At 38.8% G+C, this 22,957-nt stretch overlaps 1 protein-coding gene across 2 annotated transcripts in view; it reads left to right on the forward strand.

The window, feature by feature from the left end:
* The window catches only part of LOC122656835 (SWI/SNF complex subunit SWI3C-like), a 34,512-nt gene that overhangs the window by 4,864 nt on the left and 6,691 nt on the right, over positions 1-22,957 (forward strand). Inside the window, exons 4-8 of one of the 2 annotated variants that reach the window (XM_043851497.1) lie at positions 8,004-8,367; positions 8,473-8,531; positions 11,337-11,479; positions 11,817-11,890; positions 11,976-12,160. In XM_043851497.1, the coding sequence (XP_043707432.1) occupies positions 8,004-8,367; positions 8,473-8,531; positions 11,337-11,479; positions 11,817-11,890; positions 11,976-12,160 (825 nt within the window). The remainder of the gene's footprint in view (positions 1-8,003; positions 8,368-8,472; positions 8,532-11,336; positions 11,480-11,816; positions 11,891-11,975; positions 12,161-22,957) is intronic. The other variant, XM_043851499.1, reaches the window with a different exon arrangement.

Genomic DNA, 22,957 nt, shown 5'->3' on the forward strand with positions numbered 1-22,957 from the left:
GAACTCCCTCTTTGACTGCTAGAGCTCTCTTTCTCTAAATATATATTTCTGTTTTGGAGGAGTATATCGATTCATCTCTTTAAACAAAATAGCAACAAATAAATAAATCTATAATCTCTGATTCTCAGTCTCTCTCTAGATTCTGCAAATTCTTGGAGGAGGTATCTATTCTGCCGAGTGCCAATAGGAACCCTTTTATATACATCACAAAAATTTGTTGGCAGCAACTACTCCCACGATCCTTTGTTGACACCAGTAATTCCCATTCCTTTGTTGCTATATTTATATGTGGCCAAACCTGCAGCATTAAGAGTCCGTGTTGCAATAAACTCTTCTTTTCTCAGGTTGCCAATAGGTTGCCTGGATAAAAATGCTGCTGTCCACCTAATCCATGTATCATCCTGAACAGCTGAGAGTCCTAATTGATTACTCTCCAATCCAAAATCCAATCTCACATTCATGCCTAGCCAAGAATGGCTCTTTAGCATTACATGTACACTCCAGATATGATCCTTCTGTGATCCGCTGCTATGAGATCAGCATGGCAGCAGGCTTATAGAGTTCTTAGAACTCAACTCCTTATACACAGCCACCAAATAGAGCGTCCAATGCGGACTCAACTGCTGTCTTTATCATCTAATAGAGCCCAATGAGCTCAAACTCCGTCTTCTTCAATGACAGCTGGACTATTCTTGGAGTTTCAGACCAAGCTAGCAACTAATCATCGCATGTAAAGAATTAGATTAAACCCAACTCATCTCTTGTCCTAGCTGTAAAATAGGTTGCCTCATAGAACTCCTTTTTTATTCATGGACTCCAAAAGAAAGAGAACTTGCTGATATCGTACTTCTTCATTCTCTTCTTTAGTCTATTTCCTTTTAAAATCCACTTTGCTGTCCATGACTATCTCTATAACCCACGCACAAAGGAAGTTCCATTTTAACTCCTTAAGTCTCAGGTTTTTAGTTCCACAAGAAACTCAAAAGATTTTGCTGTTAATATTATACTATTATCATCACTTGCTGTCCAGTTTTTCTAACTCCTTGCAGTGAATCTTTAAGAAGAGCCGACTTCTACACTTGTAATGCATGCTGATCAACACCTAGACTTGTTAGGATATTAAACTTCATCCAAGCCAGCTGTAATGAACAAGGCTTCCCATTGTATAGCTGATAGCCTGATACACTATATCATCTCTCAACCAGCTGTATTTCACTTTTATAATTCATGTGATGGCAACTCAGTTAGTAATATATAGTACTTCATATTGAGTGGACTGATGACATCATGAACCATAAGCTAAAACCATAATCTGAACCATACAAACTTAACCCTTAAAGGAACCCGCCCATTTAATAATTGTTGGTTCAAGACTGAATTATCACCACAATTGAATCAAGGTGAGGAAATAAATAGAACCATAGATCGAAAACTCGCGAGATCTCGGTTTTCCAAGGGGTCAAGACGAGATGGCATATGAGTTGAAAAAGTGCAACAACTCGAGCGAGATCTCGAGAATCTCGACCCAAACTCCTTTATATGAGTGTCAAATTTCGAAATCTCGGTGGGATATCTTGGTATACAGATTCCTATCTATGCAAACCTTGGTACACAGACACTTATTTATGCCTAATATAATTCAAGTAAATGTTTTTGTATTTCATTTACTTAAGATATTATTCAGAAATAAGCAAATACCCCCTATTTGAATCCAATAAAAATAGTTAAAAAATCAAATTCCAAAAGGAAAAAAAGTTAATCTCCCAGTTCAAGAACAAAAATTGGATTTTCGGCTGTAGGTGCAATTTTAAACTTTCTAATGATGGGTTTTTTCTCAAATCTAAAAATTCCATAAATCTTAATATGATAAAACATTGATAAAAACCAAAAGTGAGGTAAAATATTTATTTGTTTTGATGTCCAAATTTTTTTTCATTCAGAGCGATTTGATACCATTCACGCACACCAAATGAAGTTTGACCGGTACATAACTCCTTCAATATAAATCAGATTTAGGCAATCTTGGATTTGTTGGAAAGTTGGTCAAACTTCATTTGGTGTGTGCGTATGCTGTCAAAATCGCTCTGAATGAAAATATTTTTTTGGACATCAAAACAAATGAATATTTTACCGCACTTTTGGTTTTTAACAATGTTATACCATATTAAGATTTATGGAATTTTTAGATTTGAGAAAAACCCTAGCATTAGAAAGTTGAAAATTGCAACTACCGCCGAAAAGGTGAAAATCCAGTTTTTATTCTTGAACTAGGGGGATGACTCTTTTTCCTTTTGGAATTTGATTTTTAAACTATTTTTATTGGATTCAAATAGGGCATATTTGCTTATTTATAAATAATATCTTAAGTAAATGAAATACAAATATAAAAGCATTTACTTAAGATATAAAAACGGTATAAAATCTGCAGGTGCCAAGAGGAGAAGATCTGATCTTGAATTCAATAGAATTTCTCAAAACGGTACTTATTCGATATAAAAACTGCAAGACTGGATGAATCGATGGTGATTAGGCAGCAGGGTTTTCCACTTTTTGTATAGCGTAGGAGAAGTGACCGAAATAAGATGAGCCTCAAGAACCAAAAAGACTCAGAGCGATCTCCTTCTCTTCTCCTCGGCCCTTCCAAAATCTACCTCTCCTCCACCCCTTCTTCCACCGGTAAAACAGATCCCTCTAAACCACCGATGGGGTTTACGGAAAACCATTCTCGCATCTTCTTATCTACCGGCAATCCCTGCCTTGACTTCTTCTTCCATGTCGTCCCTAATACACCACCGAAGAGTATGAAAGAACGGTTAGATTTAGCATGGAATTACAATGCTTCAACCACTCTCAAGCTTATCTGCAACTTGAGAGGTGTGAGAGGAACTGGTAAGTCAGACAGGGAGGGATTCTATACTGCTGCATTGTGGTTGCACAAATATCACCCTAGAACCCTCGCTTGCAACGAGAGCAAGAGAGAAGCTTCAAGAACCATCAATGTTAAAACTTAAAATAAGATGTTTGTTCTTTCCCCGAGAGGCCGAGACTGAGAGAGAAAGATATTGAGTTACCAAAAGAAAAACGAGAGATATTGCAATGGCTGAGTGGCTGTCACTATGAGCCTGTCATTCACTCTTCCCAAGAAAAAAAAGCCTGTCATTCACTCATTCTTACCCTTCTATGCGGTACGGTACCATATGTGTAAAACGTTACGGTATTGGTGCATACCGACGGTTTCAACTTAGAAACCGATACCGTATCGTACCAAGGGTAATACCGTTTTTTTTTTCATACTGTACTGTACCGAATTTGTAACGGTACGGTTTTATGCAGTTGGTTTCAGTTTCGGTATACGGTTTCGGTTCCAAATTGACACCCTTAGTTTGTCCTGTGTCTGTCCTGGTTTTTGGCATAAGTGTTTGTCCTGGTCTCCGACCAAGTGAAACTCCTATTTGGACTTTGTTTTTGCAAAATCTGATAGTGTCATTGTTTTTAAATGGCCTAAAATAGGCTGAGTACCAAGTTTCAGACCCCAACTAGGTCTAAAACCCACCGAAACCAGGTTTCGAGTTGAAAAAAAAAAAAAATGCATCAACTCGACCGAGATCTCGGTTTTTCCCAGGGTCAAGTTGGGGTCGAGTTCCAAGTTTAGTACCTTGAATAGAACAGCTGGCAGCTACATCAGTAGACAACACCCATGCACCATGCACCATGCACCATGCACCATGCACTTGCACCATCATTCTACAGCTGTATTTGTGCATTGGAACCACTACCTTGAACACCCATGCACTGCACTTGTGTTGACACCAATGACAATTGACAACACTTGATGTGCTCAACACATGGATAACATTAACCACTCTTGTAAGACCATTCAACCTCCTGCTGAAGCTGATCAGCATTGATGATCTTATTTAATTGGTGTGCTATATCACTCCATGGGGTACTCTGTTTTAGGGTACTTTTTCAGAAGGTTAGTTTTACAAATTAATTTTGATCTGTCCATCATATTTGTTGAGTTTCTGTGGTTTTATTTTCCAGTTTCCACCTATAGAGGGGCTCTTTGATCCTATTTTGGAGCCCATCTGGGCTGCTGATTGTTGGTGGTAATTTTTCTCCCAAACTTGCTGGTGGTACTCTGTTTTAGACAGTTATTTTTACAATTGGTATCAGTATTGTTATCAGATCTGTTTACCGGATTACTTTGAGTTTTCAGGGCATTTTCCCCTACCTTTAAGAGGTCTTCTTGATCAGTTTTTCTCAAATTTTGGGGTGATTTCATGGTGTTCTTGATATCAATTGGTAGTATGCTTTCGGATAAGGTGCTGTTCTGTTGGATTGCTCTCCACTTTCATTCTATTGTATCAGATTTGTGCTGCGGAAGTTTCAATTTAAGTTGCTTGCATTATGGCTGATCCCAAATCCACTACAAACATTTTTAATGTTCAGATCACCACTATCAAACTCACTGGAGTTGCTAATTACCTGCTATGGACTCGGGCAGTAAAAGTTTATATTAATGCCAAAGGGAAGCTTAAGCAACTTCAATTTGGTCCTCCTGCTGATTCAAAGGAACCTGCTGAAGTGAAAGCTTATGAGGAGTGGATGTGTGAGAATGACACCCTCCTTCTCTGGTTGTGGAACAATATGGACCCCGCTCTTGTTGCCAATGTCATGTTCGACACCACTGCAAATGAAGTGTGGGATGACTAGAAACAAACATTTTCCCAGGAGAAGAATATCTCTCGTGTTTATGATTTATATGACAAACTCTTTAACTTGAAACAGAGTGATTGTTCCTTGAGTGAGTAGTTCAGTATTTTTATGGGTATGGCAGAAGAATTCAACATTCATCAACTCCTTGCTACTAATTTTGAACAATTGAAACTACAACGAGAAGAATTTCATGTTGCCAAGTTTATGGCTGGAATAAACTCTGACTACTAGTATGTAAAAAGCCAACCTTTTGTTGGGGAAAAAGTCCTTCACTTAATAAGCCTTTTGCTCCTTTTTAGAGGATCGTTACTTCTTCCCACGCTAATGCCTTTCCTAAAGACAATTTTGCCTTTGTTGCTGGCCTTTGCCGAGGTTCCAACTTTTTGGGAGAGGCCGTGGCTCTTGGAGAGGTTGTGGTTGTGGTCGTAGTACAAGTGGCTAACAAAGTAACCAAACCAACAACAATGTTCTTTTTGTGGCAAGTTGAAACCAATGATGCATGTTAGGCAAAACATGGTCGACCAGAGTGGGCTCCACCATTAGCCATTGTTGCTTTATCTAATGGCAAGTCTAAAAAGCTACTTCCTAGTGACACCAATATAACATCCTCATTTGGACACCAATTTGGCGCTTTATCATCTAGTTCACTTGATGACTACAATCAAATACTTAAAGCTTCTCTAGATTCTTCAGCCTCCCACTGTTATATGCATGTTCCCAAATTTTTGTGGGGTGATGCGGTTCTTATTGCTTGTTATTTGATAAATCAGATGCCATATGTTGTTATCAATAATAGAACTCTTTTTTCGGTTGCATTTCCTGATTCTTCTCTGTTGGGTTTACCTCCATAGGTGTTTGGAGGTACATGTTTTGTTCATATTCTATGACCTGGTCTTGATAAGTTATCTCCGCATGCTACCAAGTGTGTTTTCCTTGACCATGCTCATACTAAAAAAGGTTATAAATGGTATGAACTTATGATCCTATTGTACGTCAACACTTTGTTAGTGCTAATGTTACCTTTTTTGAATCCACCACATATTTCTCTATTGAGAGTCATTAGCTAGATGTGGATGTTTGCTCTCTCATTCGATTCCTACTCTTATTCCCTTAACTGATTCTCACATTATCACTTCTCTACCTAAGCAGTTGGTCTACAAGCGTCATGCCAAGTCCACCTCTTACCTGTAGATCTACCTTCTACTAACCTGTTCGTTGCTCTCCGAAAAGGTACACGTTCTTGTACTCAAAAGTTTAACATTGCTTATCCTGTGTCTCAATTTGTTGTTGTCTCTTACCTTCCACCTGTACTACACAACTTTGCATTGTCTTTATCTACTGTACTTGTACCTACCAAGTATCACGAAGCTTTGTTACATCCTGGATGGAAGCATGCTACGGATGTTGAGATGGATGCTCTGTTGGATTGTTAGACGTGGTCATTTATTGGCCTTCCCCCAGGGAAGGAACTTGTACGGTGTCGTTGGGTATATACAGTTAAGTACTTTTCAGATGGTCCAGTTAAACGGTTAAAGGCTCGGTTGGTTATTAAAGGATTCACTTTGACATATGGGGTCGATTATTTTGAGGCTTCTCTCTTGTGGCGTGTCTTAACTCTGTTCATGTTCTCATCTCCTTGGCTCTGAATCTTGATTGAACCCTGTTTTAGCTTAGATATTAAAAATTTATTCCTGTATGATGATCTTGAGGAAGAGGTTTATATGGAGCAACCTCCAGGGTATGTTGCTCGGGGGGAGAATGCATCCAAGTTATGTGGTTCTCACAAGGCTATATATGGGCTGAAATAGTGTCCACATGCTTGGTTCGATAAGTTTAGTAAAGTTATTAGTGATTATAGGTTTACTTAGTGATTCTCTGATCATTGTGTTTTCGTGCATTGTCGAGGAGATAAGGTTATGATCCTAGTTGTGTATGGTGATGATATCATAATTTCAGGAAATGATTTTTCTTGCATTTAAGAGGTCAAGGTATATCTCCATCAAAGTTTTCAGATGGAAGACTTAGGGATGCTTAGGTATTTTTTGGGGATTGAAGTCGTTCATTGCAAAAAAGTATCAGTTTGTCTCAATGGAAATGCATTCTGGATCTTACTAGTATGTTGGGATGTAAGCCTATTGACAACCCTATGGATCCGAATCTAAAACTTGGTGTGTGTGATGGTAAAGAGTTTGAGGATATACATCAGTACAAGAGACTTGTTGGGAAACTTATTTATTTAACTCACTCGACCAGATATTTCTTTTGTTCTTCGGGTCATCAGTCAATTTATGGAGAGTCCTTAATAGGCTCATTTGGATGCTGCTTGTTGCATTATGAGGTATCTTAAAGGTGCTTCTGGCAACAATCTTATTTATTGGCGTCATGGTCACACCGATGTTTTGGGTTATTTTGATATTTGATTGGGTTGGTGTCGCCAACGATTGTCGGTCAACTATTGGCTATTGTACTTTTTTTTGTGGTAATCCTCTTTCCTGGAGGAGTAAGAAATAGACTAATGTGGCCAGATCGAGTGCAAAGGCTGAATATAGAGCTAAGCTCATACTGTGGCCGAGTTGATGTGGTTGAAGTGACTCCTACAAGAGTTGGGGTTCTCAGTTCCTAAACCAATGAAGATGTATGATGAAAATCAAGCTGCCATTTATATTGCTAGCAATCCAGTTTTTCAGGAGAGGACCAAACATATTGAGGTTGATTGTCATTTTGTGAGAAATGCAATTATGCAAAAACTTGTTTCAAATGGTAATCAACTTGGTGATATGTTTTCGAAGGTGCTGTTTCAACTTGTGTTTCTTGGTGGCTGTTCCAAGCTGTTTATGGGAGATATATATACTCCAGCTTGAGGGGGAGTGTTAGAGTCTCGGTTGGAGGTCCAGTGTCCATGGACCTCAGTATCGTGGGAATGTTTTAATTGTCTAAGTAGTTTTAGCTATTTATTATATTTCCTTATTGTTGATTCCTATTGTAAGTAGGTGCTAGTTTCCTATTGTGTTTAGACCTTGGGAATAGCTTGAGTAAGTGTCTCTTTCCTTGTGTAATTGATTGAATTCTATTATAAATAAAGCTGCTGGTACAATAGAAGATCATTCACACTCCATCATCCAGCTTTCTCTCCCTCTTCCTTCTCTCTGTTCTCTTCTTCCGTTACTATTTCTTCTGGTTATTAGGGTTTGATAATCTTTCTTATGTTAATGAGTTAATCTATGTCTTTCAAGCTATCTTTGCACTTGTATGAAATTATAAATGATCCATATTTAATTAAGCAGGCTGACATTCTACTTTGCTCGGATTGCTTCCATGATGGGAGATTTGTTAGTGGTCACTCTAGCGTTGATTTTATAAAGGTGGACTCCATAAGAGATTTGTGTGACCTTGTTGGAGACAATTGGACTGACCAGGAAACACTTCTTCTGCTTGAGGCACTGGAAACCTACAATGACAACTGGAATGAAATTGCTGAGCATGTTGGTACCAAGTCTAAAGCACAGTGCATCCTTCATTTAATTCGTCTGCCCATGGAGGATGGCCTACTGGAGAATATTGAAGTTCCAAGTAAATCTGTTTCAACTAAAGTGTCAAGCAGAGGTGAAGATGGAGGGCAATATTCAAATCCTAATTGTGATCCTGCAGGTATTTGTTCAAGTTTAGTTCCACATTCTTTATAGCAGGACCTCATTTGTTTGTTAGGGTTACTAACCATGGTAATGAAAGTTTCTTCATTACTTTCTCTTGCAGGCCTTGATTCTGAAAGCAGAATCCCATTTGAGAATTCTGCAAATCCCCTCATGGCTCTGGTAAGTTATTATAGTAATCTGCATAATTTCTGTAGCGCGGTATAATAATCTGCATGATTTCTATATCTCTGTGTATCATTTTCTTTTAATGCAGAACAGAATTGCATAATGATATCTTATTATATTTTGTTTTGATTATTGATGGTTAAGATCGTAGATTCGTAGTTTCAATAAGCACCTGATGGAGTGCATTATTTTCTTTTAAGAAAAAGGCAGTAGAGATTGTATTATTTTTTGGGAACTCTACTTTTGGTGGTGTTTCCTGCGCCCTCTCACAGGGCGCCGTGAGATGACGTCTCTGCCCCCTGGGTAGATATCAGGCGTGCTCACCCATTGGCCCAGACGCTTGTGTAGAGACCATGCGACCAAGTAGAGATTATATTAAGGGCAAGAGATCGCTGCTTGGTCGTGTAGCCCTTGCAACAGCACAGGGGCCAATGAGAGCACAAACAGGGGTAGCTACATGGATGGGTTTTTTTTATTTTTCAATTGGCAGAACAGTATATTCAGGCGCAGGAACCATGCAACCAAGCAGTGTACTTTTACCCTCGTATTAATTTGATAAAAAGGAGAGCAACCTTTAGACATAGTTTCTATACAAAGCCTTATGGCAACCAGGGCCTTCTACAAAAATGCAAAAATAACCCCCCACAAAAACATATTAACCCCCACTCTCCACCATTGCTACTCATTTACAAAATCAGACCACCTATCCCATATAACCAATGTTTTAGTCCCCACAAAATCTGGAACAATCGAAGCCCAACTAGAAACCGTTGACATGATTTTAGGTGTAGTATTATTGGCCAGTTTCTTGTTTGCCACAAATGTTCAGGCGTTCCTCTCCGTCCATATGCACCACAAGATGCCAGGGTGTATTAGCCTCCACAATGACCTACTCCCCACAGAAGTGCACTCTTTCCACTTTTATAACACACAAGAATTGAGTGGGCCAACTCTACACCCATGACCAATAGTTTTCTCCACACTTCCCTGGCATAATTAAACAGAGTAAATAAATGATACCCATCCTCCTCAGCCTTACGATGGTTACACAAGTTCCTAATGGACCAGATGCTGATCCAATCCTGGGTTCCAAAACCCTAATTCGGGGTCACTGTGGGCCCACCAGGTGATAATAAAATCAAGTAGCAATGGCAGTGGCAAGTTCATAATTAAGCTGAAATTCATAACCCAATTAAGGAAGGTAGACAAAAACAGGTCAGAATAGTAATTAAGATTATGAAGAAAAGGAAGTATCTGGTATTAAAGTTCAGACTGGGATAACTTAAAAACACAGTTCAAGAAACTGGGGTATTTGAGTAAATAAACAATAGATACGTCTTAAGGGGAAATAAAAAGATGAAGTTTTCTTCTTCATGATGGAAGCTAAGTCATGGTAGAACCAAGTTAAGAAATTGAACTACACCCCTGAAACATGACTCAAATAGCGCTGAAACTTCAGAGTTAAGAGTCACCTAGGCCTGCTGGATTAAACCAAGTCATTAAACATCGATTTAACAGGAATACGAAAAATTTATTTTAGATGGTTTAGAAAAAATCATGAAATTGGGCAGATCCGATCTGAAAGTAATGCTTCACCATCCATGCAGGCTTTTGACCCCTGATTGCACAGTCTGCCTTAGAGTAGGTTAGTAAACCTCAAGTTTTAAAGCGAATGGGGGCGACATGAGAGAGATCGAACCGGTTGTGAGGTCCGACAGTATCGCTGGAGCAGGAATAGAGAAGAAGAAAGGAAGAAGAAGGGAGTAAGGGAGGAGAAACAAGAGAGAAAAGAGAGGAATGAAGAACAGAGAAGACTCACCGAAGGAAGAAGACAACCTCAAACCGTGAGTTCCAATCTCAACTTCAATATTCCATAAACAAATGATGAAATTACGTGGCTATTTAAATCAGAGAACTTCTAATCTCCTACTGGACCAAAACTAAATTTGGACTTGGCTCATCCCGGTCTAAACTTTCAAAAAGGTTCAGGCCGGTGCTTGGAAGTGCTATTGCATCAGATGCAGTATCAAAGACCAAGAGGAGGACCTGATTTGGTCCTCTGATGGATATTGCTTTGAATTTTTTACAATCCATCTACAAGTTTTGGTGTGGAGTTAGTCTTAAGAGTTCTTATATTTCTGATTTAACAAACCCTAACCTGTCCTCCACTCCTGCTGCTTTCTACTTAGGGAATTTCTAGAGATGCTGAGTTTTCTTAAACTCATGCCCATGTGTGTTGATATACATTGTTGTTGCCTTTATGTAACAGTTCAAGCTTTTAGGATAAGTGGTTGTATAATGGTATCAGAGCAGGGAGGTTGAGTGGTAGATCCCTAGGAAGTGCAATGGGTTTCCTCAACACATTCTCCCTTCAGTGCCACGTGATAGTGTTTCTGCATGAATGCGAATCACGTGCAGGGCCGTGTGTGTACAGGCTTGCATGTTCGGGGTGTGTGGATATTCATTGTTATTGCCCTTATTTAACAGCTCGAGCTTTTAGGATAAGCGGTTGTAACAACCTGTGAAGTGTGGCAGCAATAGTGATACTCAGAGCTTTAATATCAGCTAGATGTTGCAAAGAGATCCCTTGCTCAGTGCATTTATTATTCTACTGTTTTTGCTTTGTTAAGCTAGTATAATTTTGTTGCACTTTGTAAGTTTTCATAGCATATATGTATGGGATATTTGGTTGTTTAATTCTCCTTTGAATTAGATATATTTGGTTTTGTCCAAGAGCAATATATATTATGATTGTTTGTTTGAGTTGCTTCTGATCTAACTGTTTGAAAAGTTTTCTAGGTTGCCTTTCTGGCCTCTGCGGTGGGGCCAAGAGTTGCTGCAGCCTGTGCTCATGCATCGTTAGCGGCATTGTCCAAGGAAGAGCATCAATCAGTTGCTTCAAATAACATCTTCCAACTGGAAAGCTCTGTTCATGGAGATAGGTGGGATCTATGTTCCTTTTAAGCTATCAATTTGAAGCTGACTTCCTCTCTCTCTCTCTCTCGCTCTCTCGCCAGAGGGGGGGGAGATTATTTCAGCAATACCTTGTTTATGCATTTTTTAGCAAATTCTGTTGCTCTTATGTTCCTATATGGTTATATATATGAACCATGATAAAGCACTGGACAATTTCTTTGCTTTGTTTTAGGAATATGTACTTCTTTTTTTGAAAAATTTGGAATAAATGCTTTCCTTTCTACTTTAGTTTTGAAAATTTTAACAATAAATGCAACTTTTTCTAGGAGAAAATGGACTGAAATTTCTCTTTCTTGTGTGAAGGATCAGTTCAGAGAGTGCATGTGGCAGAGAAGGTAATTTTCATGGAGGACTAACAAGCTCATGCCACCAGAAAGGTTGGTTGTTCATTCTCTTTTTTTCAGTTCTCATAATTAGTTAAATAGTTATTGTCAATATAATAGTTCCTTGAATGAATTTCAGAGGAAAGCATGGCAGAACATGGGTTTTGTGGTAAAAAAGATACAGTTTCTGCTCAGTTGCCCATTGGAAGTGTGAAAAATGCTGCAAAATTTGGTCTGGCTGCTGCAGCAACAAAGGCAAAACTATTTGCTGAACATGAAGAACGTGAGATTCAGAGAATGGCTGCTACAATTATAAACCACCAAGTATTTTACTGATTCCCTTATTCTTTTGGCATATTGCCGTACTTTTCCATTTCTTAATTTTTGTGTAAATTTTTTTGGGAAAAGCTTTTGACTAACTGTTCTGGAATGTTATATGGAGCTACTACTATTTCTGCCGAATGGATGATCTAGTGATCTAGTCATTCTCGTCATTGAATATACGGGAATTTTCTATAGGTCACTTGTAAGATTTTGTGTATTTTGCACCATGTATAAGCTTTTCCTCTTGTTACTTAAACAGTCCCAAGTTCGTCATGCAGAATCTATTTTTTCAAACACTTTTAAAAGGATTATATTAACATGTGATTGAGTCTGAATGCACTGAAAAGTAACCCATGACTAGATGACACTATGGACTTGTCTTCCTAATTTTACCTCTATCTGAATTGCAATGTGGTAATTATGGCTGATGATGAGGTATGCTGGCCACAACAAAGCAAACACTAGCAAATCTACAAAAACCAGAATTGCAGTGAACCCGAATCTGAGGAATATGGCAGAAAATTTGAATAAGTAAATAGAACTTGCAAACTGTAAGCCCAATGAAGCTGAAACTGAGATATCATAGGAGCCTTATGAGAGGGGGTGACTACATGGGAAAAATCTCAAGGAGAATTAACGGTTGGATAAGTGGAAACATACAAGGACAAAAAATAGAAATTATAAAAAACAGAAAATAGCAAGTCAAAACTGGTATAAATCATGATCTAACAATCCTATGAACACCATACTTAGGTCGAAGGAAGTAGATGGGGAGGGGAATAACATAGTTTAATTTCAGCCCAATATGATGGTTAGATTACCAAAAATCAATGGCTGAAAATCACACCCTGTTGTTGTCAAAATAATATGTTGCAGACATGCAAACACAAAGCTGGAAAATAACAGAGCTTAATAAAAACTTGAAGAACAATTGTAGTAGGATAATCAATCACCAAAGGAGGTACTAATATCGCCTGATAAGATCCCACGATAGTGAAGAGTAGTTGCTGGAATCCTGCTGGTCAGAGATGATTGAAAGAGGAAAGGTAAGGAGAAGGAAGAAAGAAAGAGATATGACCAATAGGCTTCCCCACCTATGGCCTGCGGGCTGTGGTTGGACTTCACCACAAGGGTTGTGACTTATTCACCACAGTGCACACACCCAAATAGAGTTAGTTTTCAAAACATCCAAATCTGTGTGCTAGTGTGCCCCTTGTTCTTTATTTAGAACAATCAATAGGCTGTTTACAATAATAGAAACTCTCTTTGCTACTTGGCTGCCAAACAAACGCTAAAAAGGAATCCTTCTAGAAATGATCCTTAGCTATTACAAGGAAGATGGAAAGCAAATAAAATAGAAACTAGGATGGAATCCTTCTATAGGATCCATTGCTATTACATGCATAATAAAATGTAATCAAAATTGAAACTACTACTAAATTAGAACTTGACTATGTAGATATTACATAAAAATAGAAACTAAGGTAATGGTAACTTCTAAAAGGTAATTTCAGCCATAAGATCTTCAGTCCACATAAGCTGTCTTCAGTGGGGCCCACACCACTCATTATGAATAGTACCACTGAACAGTGCAACATGAACAGTACCACAAAACCTTCTTCCTTGAACTTCATCAACTCTCGGCTTGAATAAACTCGACCTCAAGTTTTAGTAAGTCGAGGGATCAACTGTGTACGATGGATGTCCAATTTTAGCTTGTACAAAGAGTCTGGTAGCTCACAATAGATAGGAATGTAGTCCTCAAGATGTGGCCCTCTCTCCTACAAGAACTTGTTCAGAATTACAAACTCAATGTGTTGTACTTCTTGCGCAGTTTCAACTGTGAAGGGTGTTTTTGTAGAATTTTCCAGAATAGTGTCAACCTCCATCTCAATCTTTAATAGTCCCACGCTCCTTGTCCTCTTCAATGTCACTCTCTTCCTTAGTATCAGTGGTAGTGTCAAGGTATATAAGATTGACACCTTGAATGTCCTAACCACAATAGTCAACATCATCATCATCAAGTGGGTATGGCTTGGTCACTTCCACTTCATCGTCCACCTCAATAATTTTGGTAACCACTGCATTCAACTATTGTCGCAAAGGGAAGAATTTTGTGACATGTCCAAACTCTTGACAATTGAAACATTGTGTTCTACTGTTGCTTGCCATAGGAGCTTTTCTTTTATTCTCTGCATGTGTGTAGGGATGGGTGTGGCGGCAGGGCGAGCGGTGGGATTGTCAGGTACCACACTGACTGTATTCCTATTTTCCTCCCCATCTTGAAACCTAAACCTCCTCGTTGAAGCCTTCAATATTTCCTCTGCCTGTAGGGGCCTTCTGGAAAAAATCTTGCAGGTCATAGATGTCTGCAACTCCAATCTGATCCCAGATATCTTGCCTCAATCCCAATTTGAAGCGAGATGTTAGCTGGTCATCCTCCTCCTTGATATTCGTACATGAAATGAGGGCATCGAACTGATCCATATACTATGTCACTGTCATTGCACGGTTGCACCATGGTAGGGAGTTCAGCTTGTCATGTAACTGTGCTTTAAAGATTTGGGATAAGTATCTATTTTTCAAGGCCTCTTTCATCCCTCTCCATGTAATGATGGTAGCGTCAAGTCTTTGCATTCGCATTTCTTGGTTCCTCCACCATTCACGAGTGGCCCCGATCAACTTAGCGTGAGCAAGTAGTAACTTCCAGGGTTCTGTCAAACTAAACCAGTCAAAGTAATCCTCTAAATAACACAACTAGTTGTTGAATACCTAAGGATTGCGTCAGCCATTGTATTCTTTCAGTTCTAACTTCATTTTATGGTAATCATCGATGATAGATGTTGGGAGAGCCAGTAATGTAATACTGGTTTAGGAAACTAAGAATCGAATTTCAGAGAACAAAATTTCAGGATAGGGGGGACAGTCATATATCCAAATCAGACGGTCTGATTAAATTAAAACTCAAGTCTAGTTCTTTTTTTAAGGTAAGGAACCCTTGCTGAAAGTTTAAGATCGATCCTAGGGTTGGATCTGGAATTAGGTAGCAATCCTAGTGATACTAGAAGAAGGGTATAATAGACAAAAAAAAAATCAGACTAGTAATTGGAAAACAAAATTTATAATACCCAATCAAAACTGATATTATGATTGAGATGTTAGCAATATTAACCCAACAGAGATGGTAAATCGATTCAGCAGTTAGAATAGAAGGAAATTAAATCTGGAAGCACAAAGGGCTGAATAGGGAGATATTAATTATCTCCAGATCAGCAGACCTGATCAGCAACAGGTCTTGGTTCAAGGTCTCCCTTAGAATGATGAAGACCACCTCAAAAGATAAGAGTGATCTGATGGTCGGATTCCCTTATCAGTTAATGTGGCAAAAAACACTTGCATGTAATTTCCTTGGACAGAATATAAAAGTTGCAGAAAACAAGGTTTTACTCACTTGGTCAATGGAGGAAAAGAAGAAGGAAAGAGGAGGGGGGGCACTCGAGCTTCCTGCAGCATGGTGTTTGGATGGATTAAACACCAGCCGACCTTGATCATACACAAGGGGTTTGTCATGCATGGAAGAGAGAGCAGCCAAAGCTTTTCATTAATCAAAATTCGTATACAATGCTGGACCCCCTTACAAACTTATATAAAATACTCAAAAACAAATTCGAACACTAAATAGGAAAAGCCTAAGTCAATCCTTAACTAATTAGGTAACATAAACTGACTAGGAAACTGTAGTAGTAAATGAAACTGACTCAAAACAGGACTAGACTTGTAGAATCTTAATCCAGCCTAATTAAAACACTTAATAACAATTAAAATAAAAAATAAAGACACTTATGCCTAGCCTCTACCCATATTATACCTCCATTAAACTGGCCCATTACAATGAAAAATTGAAAGCACATGGGATCAAAGGCCCAACACATATATAGCCCAATCCAAAGATAATTTTCAATAAAATAAGCCCATTTATATGAATTATTTGCATTAATTCTACCCATCTTTAAAAACTCGACCTTAAGTTTTGCTGTGATGAGGGGGAAACAACATTTGAGTCGTAGCTTTGACTATTCCCAAACAAAACTCTGGTGATGTAGGGACGTTAGGAAATAAAATCTTAAACCCTGGGAGTTTTCTCTTCAAAGTGTTGAGGTAAAATGACAAACTCAATAAAATCTCCGATGGTAAGAATAGCATCTTAGGTAGTGAAAGCTTCATGTGGAGTGTGCTCGAAGTCTTCCTTAATTACCACCTCATATTGTACTATTGCTTTAATCGTGTCTTCATCAACCTCTGTAATGCAATCCTTAACTTTAGTAACCTTCTCATCGAAGACTTGATGCACAAGCTCTAAGCTCTACCTCTTTAAGAATAGCATCATGACTGTTGATGGTTTCTTGTGGAGTGTCCTCGACCGTTACCTCATCTTCTATTGTTTCAGCTTTGTTTACTTTGATCTCTTCAACGTAGACCACTTCAGTAAAATCTTCTAGCTATTGACTTCTGTCTTTGAAGCTTCAAGCACGGTCGCTTCTTTATCATTACAGTTCACTGTAATCACTTCAGTTTTATCTTCAACTTCAGACTCATTTTCTTTAACTGGTGTTCTCTCAATTCCTTCGGCAATGTAAATTTGGTTTCAGCCTTTGCCTTAACATTGTTGGTGTCAGATTCCAACATTCTCCAACATGCGAAGCAACTTGATATACAGCTTCAAGTTCTCTTCAGCTTTAAATGCATGTTGGTGGTAATCTTGTCGAAGGGCGAGCTTTCTTTGGATATGCTTTGGTAGGTACTTGTTCTTCAACTTGTGCTACATCTCTTCCCAAGTCCTAGGTTCACGTCTTCTAACTCTGAGCATTCCTTCACGGAATCTCTACCAATTTTTTGCATGACTTGTTAATCACAAGTAAACAAATCTAAGCTTCCGCTTCTTTGTCAAGTTGTATCAGTCAGATTATTCCTCTAGAGAACCTAACCAATTAAGGAATAACCACGTCTGTTCAGCAAAGTGAGGAACTTCTGGCTCCATCTTCTTTGTATCAATCTTCCTGTAGTAGGTATTGTTTTCAGATTTACACTCTCATGGTATTTTTAACAATTGAACCAATAGGTGGTTGTATGGTGTGGAATGTTGGGCAGTTAAGAAACATCATATAGATAAACTCAGTATAGCAGAGATGAAGATTTTGAGACGGATGAGTGACAAAACTAGGAAGGAAAAGTAAGGAATGATCATATTAGAGCTGATATGTGAGTAGCTCCGATACATGATAAGCTACGACAAATTCGTTTAAGGTCGCATGACCATGTTCAACAAAGGCCTTTGGATGCTCTAGTATAGAGGAGTGATTTGATTCAAATTGAAGGAACTGAAAGAGCTAGCGGTAGACCTAAAATGACCTTAGGAGAAGTGGTGCAAGGATCCATGTTGCCGACCCCATTTAGTTGGGATAAGGCTGAGTTGTTGTAATGACCAGAACCCGAACAAGGTACAAGGTACTGCTCTCGTGAGTGCTGATCCAGAAGATCACAATCATAGGTATAAAAGCAAAGACATTTGTCCCAGTATCACAATTAACACAGCGGAAGCATAAAGTTTGAATAATATTTCAAGTAACGTTTATACATTGGTTAGGGATGTAAACGGATCGAATTCGGTCGGATAGTGGCATTATCATATTCGTATCCGATTATATTCGGACGGATTCGGATAATATCCTATCGGTTTTCGGACGGATTCGGATAATTTCCGGATAGTGATTTTTTAAACACAGGTTCTCCTAAATGAATATGAATACGGATCCAATACGATTTTTCGACTATCCATTGACATATTTACCGTTTTTACGATGAGGGTTAGGGTTGAGACTTGAGAGTTCAGTAACTACCCTTTCTTCTATTCTTCTTAGTATTTTATTCTCTTACGTTTTTTATTTTTGATTTTTTAATAGATATGTAATTCCATGTATCACATTGCATAAAACAATATATATAAACCAATAGCAAATCTAGAAAAAGAATCACATTATCTTAACTTATAAATTTATAAAAATAAAATAACAAAATCCAATAAGGTAACTTAAAAGGATAGACAAACACAGAGTTATATTTCAGATATTTTATTACTGTCGGACTGCTAAACGAATCGGATAATAATCGGTCGGATAGGGGGATTATTATATTTGTATCCGATTAGTTTCGGACGGATTCGGATTCTCCTAAACGGATACGAATGCAGATCGAATACGGATTTACGAATATCCGTTTACATCCCTAACAATGGTGGCAAATATTTACATTTATGTGCATAAAAAAATTGTTTAATAACATAAAAAAAAAAAGAGATATACATTTCAAAAGAAACTGTTCACATAACCACAAAATGTCCACTAGGCTCTCAAGCCCTTTCTTTGGGTTCTCAACCCTCAAACTTTGGAGCTGTACAAGCCTCTTCACGTTTCTCATCATCTGAAAATATCAACAAATAAAGGGGTGAGCTGAAAACCCGGTGAGGTAATTATGCTATTATTCATACAAGTGTACAAGTGCATAGATAATAGTAAATATACTTCATTTCTTAATTAGGTCAAGTCTAGCCATTATAGTGAACTACTGAATGTGCAGAACATGGGTGAGGTTAGCCGGCCTCACATCACTTATTCTACTCATGTATCCCAAGCACTGCAGCCCTAGGGAGGAGTGATGCGGCATCATCATATAAAGATAAATGTTCTACTCCATGTATCCAGTCACCATGAGCACTAGGGAGGAATGCCATCTAGCAAGGATAGACCACATGTCTACACTGTGTATCTGGTCACCATGAGCACTAGGATGGACATGCTCTACCATTAAACATTCACTACACATGTTTACTCCGTGTATTCAGTCACCATGAACACTAGGGAGAACATGCTCTAGGATTAAAACATTTTACTAGACCACATGTCTATACCATGTATCTGGTCACCATGAGCACCAGGAAGGACATGCTCAAGAATCGATTAGGCCCATGTCTACACCTTATTCCAGACCAGGAGTGCTAGGATGGACACATCCTACACATAAGACCATCCAGTACATAACCCCCTATTGGAAAGGAGATGTAGTCACAGGGTAATCTTATAAACATATCCATCATTCATGTTACATTATCGTTCATATCATTCATCATCGTCATTCATGTTACATTATCATTCATATCATTCATCATCGTCATTCATGATTGCAAGCATTATTTACTGAGAAACCTATCACAATCACACATTAATTGAGCATTACATACATCTTAGCATATCACTTATCATTAAGCATACATAATCTCCCCATGTCATGCATACAAGTATATCACATCATATATTACATCATATCACATACATAACCGTGATCTCTTTCCTCTAGTCTCTTTAATATTTGTATCAACAACGATCGGTGTACTTGTATGGTTATGAAACACCTATACAGAGAGCATTACATAACATTTAATACGGTTTGAAGGTAATCACAGACTGCTAAATATCTACCCACAAACTCCGTCTTAAAATACTTCAATCAATTTCAGGGGTCTGCCGGTCGAAGTTACCAGTCGACCTGTAGATCCTGGTTGAAAGTTCCAGAACCCACCTAAGTCTGCCGGTCGACTCCTGGTTGCCGACCTGCACCATCTGGTTGACTGGATCGTCAAGCTGGTCACCTGGCACCTGGGTTTCAGCCCAGGTCCGAATCTGGTTTTGGTTCCCCTGTTCTAACACAAATCAATTGGGATTTTGACCCTTATGCACTAATCTTCACAAATAGGTTTTCTAACCCATACAATTCTAACTTAAAATATCAAATTAAACGAATAAAACAATCTTCTCATTCATCCCAATCTCTCAATTTAACATACTAATTGAGCATCAAATCGAAGAAGCTAATAATTTTACCTTAATCCAATTTCTTCTTTCTCTTCTTGGTCTTCTGATATTCTTTCTTCAAGTCAGTGTCCCAGCAACTGTACTTCTAATTCCCAGCCTCAAATGAAATCAATTCTTCATCCTAATAATAGAAATAACTCAATTGTAACAGTCATTAAAAGTTTAATGAAATCTACCAAATCAAATCCTAATGTACTCTTACCTGGGATCTCAATTTCAAATTCCTATGAACTTCAAGTTCCACCTTCAATGCTCTGCTGTCCCCTTCAACCCATCCTCAATGCAAGGTTCCAACAACACTGCTTCTTAGTTATCTATGTTATCAGCAGTTTAATCCCTCGCAAAAATGATGCAGGACAATTTCGATGGATTGACCCGAACCTGTTTATGAACCCAAACCAAGATGAACCGGGTTCAGTTTGAGTGTTTGGATCTAGTAGGATTTTATTTTCGGTTTCTTTGTTAGTAAGTTTCCATATAGTTAGGATTTTACTTTCGGTTTCTTTGTTAGCAAGTTTCCATATAGTTAGGATTTTATTTTCTTTAAATAGGGCTGTAATCCACGGTATTGGATATGGAAGAATGAATTGAAAAGAAAGTTTGTGCGTGTGGTGTGCAACCCCCCCCGGTCTTTGGACGCTCCCTTCTCTTGTTGCGTCTCCTTCTTTCCCTTTCTCCTGTGTGATTTCTCCCTTCTTCCTCTGGTTTCTTCTTCTATCTCCTTCAATCCTCTTCTTGATTTCTGTCCCCCACCTATCTGGTATCAGAGCCGAAGGATCCCATCTTCTTCCTTCCCTTGTGATTTCTTTTTCCCAGTCTATTCTTCTTCCTCTCTATTTCCTAATTTCTTTTCTCTGCGGTTGTGACCGAACAACACCAGCAGCAACCCCTACCTTCCCTTTGATTTCCGTAAAACCCCAAAGCATTTGCCGTAGCACCCATCATTGTCGCATCATCGCATTCTGTCCGTGACCTTTCAACCCCATCTATCATTCCCACATTTAAAAAAAAAAAAAAAGAAAAAAAAAAGGGGAATCGTCTTTGTGGACACAGAGGTCGAATCGAAAACCCAGACCCCAATCCCATCCCTTTCGATCCCTTGAACATAATCCCCAACCCACCATCACCCACCTTATTGATTCCGCCAGAGCTAGGAAAAAAAAAAAAGCCTGAATCCCATCGTTTCTTTTCCCCCTTTCTGGAAACCATTCGAACCACCCCTTCTTCTCGTTGTTTTTTTTTTTTTTTTTTTTTCAGCACCAACCCCACCATGTTCCTTTCCCCTCTTCAGGTTCCACCAGGAAAAAAAAAACAAGAAAGGAAAAAAGTTTCAGACAGAGAGAGAGAGAGAATCGCTTCCCAGTTTTCTGTTTTGGGCATAAGTGAACAAGCAGTTCATCGAAACTCAATCATTACAGCTTCAATCGACACAAGAACTTGGGCGAAAGTAGGGCTACTCTAGGCGAGCAAAGCCCTTGAATTTCTGGATCTAGATCTTCTCCGGCTGAGAGATATCGACTTGACACTAGATTTGGTTCTGCAACTTGCGCCAAATTGCAGCAGCGTACTTTGATATTCAACTTCCTATTCAAAGATTGGAAGTACAAGGTTACATAACTCTAGGCAAAAGCGACCTCGTCCTAAAGTTTCTGGCCCATCCGAGACCGAACGAAGGAGTTCTCTCCTTCTTCTGCTCCTGGATTTTCCGGCATGGATTTCAGCTGAAGGAAGAGACGATTTCTCTTTTGTGCCTTCTTTTAATACCTCACTTTCCAGTAATACCCCTCACCTACCCCCATATTCCTGTTTGTCCTATTTTTGTTTTTAGTTCCAAGTCTACCCCCATCTCTCATGTGTAATCCAGAATTTTAGTTGAATCCCCATAATTACAAATCTGCCATCCATTTAGCAATTTCAATTTAATTACAATTTTGCCACCGTCCTTATAAACTTCATTGTATTTACAATTGTGCTATCAAATTTCTCCAAACCACAACCCAACCGAATTCTTTTAGTTACAATCCACAAGTCGCTCTGTCCTATAACCGTGAAAGTGTTGCATCAAGTGTTTTCTCCTTATGGATTTGTTGAAAAGATCAAGATATTTCATCAGTCTGCTATTGCTTATGTCCAGTATCAGTCACTCCTGAGTGCCGTTTCAGCAAAGAATATTCTTCAAGGCCGTAATATTTATGATGATTGTTGTGCACTGAACATCCAATTTTCATGCCTAAGTAAGTTACAAGTGAACTGCAATACTGAATGGTCATGGGATTTCACGAACAAATCAACACAAGATAAAGAGCTCTTGAGACTTGAACGGTTGGATCGTTTGTTTCAACAGATTGGAGAGGTCTTGAAAACCCTTCCAGTTATCCATGAAAAGCAAATGGCTGCCCCGCCTGCTAATAGGACAGTCCCTGAAGAGCCTGACATTGAAGCAACGTTGATTGAGAATGAAGAAGTATCAGTAATTTTTGTCTTCAAGGAAGATCCAGCCTGCGAAGTTCCTGCTACCGAGACTCATGTGGAAGACGTCGAAAGCAATATGGTCGCATTAGTGGACAATGAGGTCGAGACCAAGGGACTTAGCCCTTTAACAACTGTGATGATCGTGACCAGCCAAGAGGATCCTAAGGAGCTTGAGTTTGAAACTATGGAGGTCAAGAACACAATGGAAGGCGACACATATAGCCCTATGGATATGTCTGACGATATTAAGGTTGGGCATGTAGAATTCATCATCCCCTTGAAGTACTTTGAGGAGTGTCGTCCTTGTCTTTATGATTACATCCGTACGTTCACCCCATCCAAGCTGTTGATCGTAGATGTTGATCGAGTGGTGTTGATCCTCTCCTTTTTTAAAACTCGT

Source organism: Telopea speciosissima, chromosome 3 (genome assembly GCF_018873765.1).
Source record: "Telopea speciosissima isolate NSW1024214 ecotype Mountain lineage chromosome 3, Tspe_v1, whole genome shotgun sequence".
Classification (NCBI taxonomy): domain Eukaryota; kingdom Viridiplantae; phylum Streptophyta; class Magnoliopsida; order Proteales; family Proteaceae; genus Telopea; species Telopea speciosissima.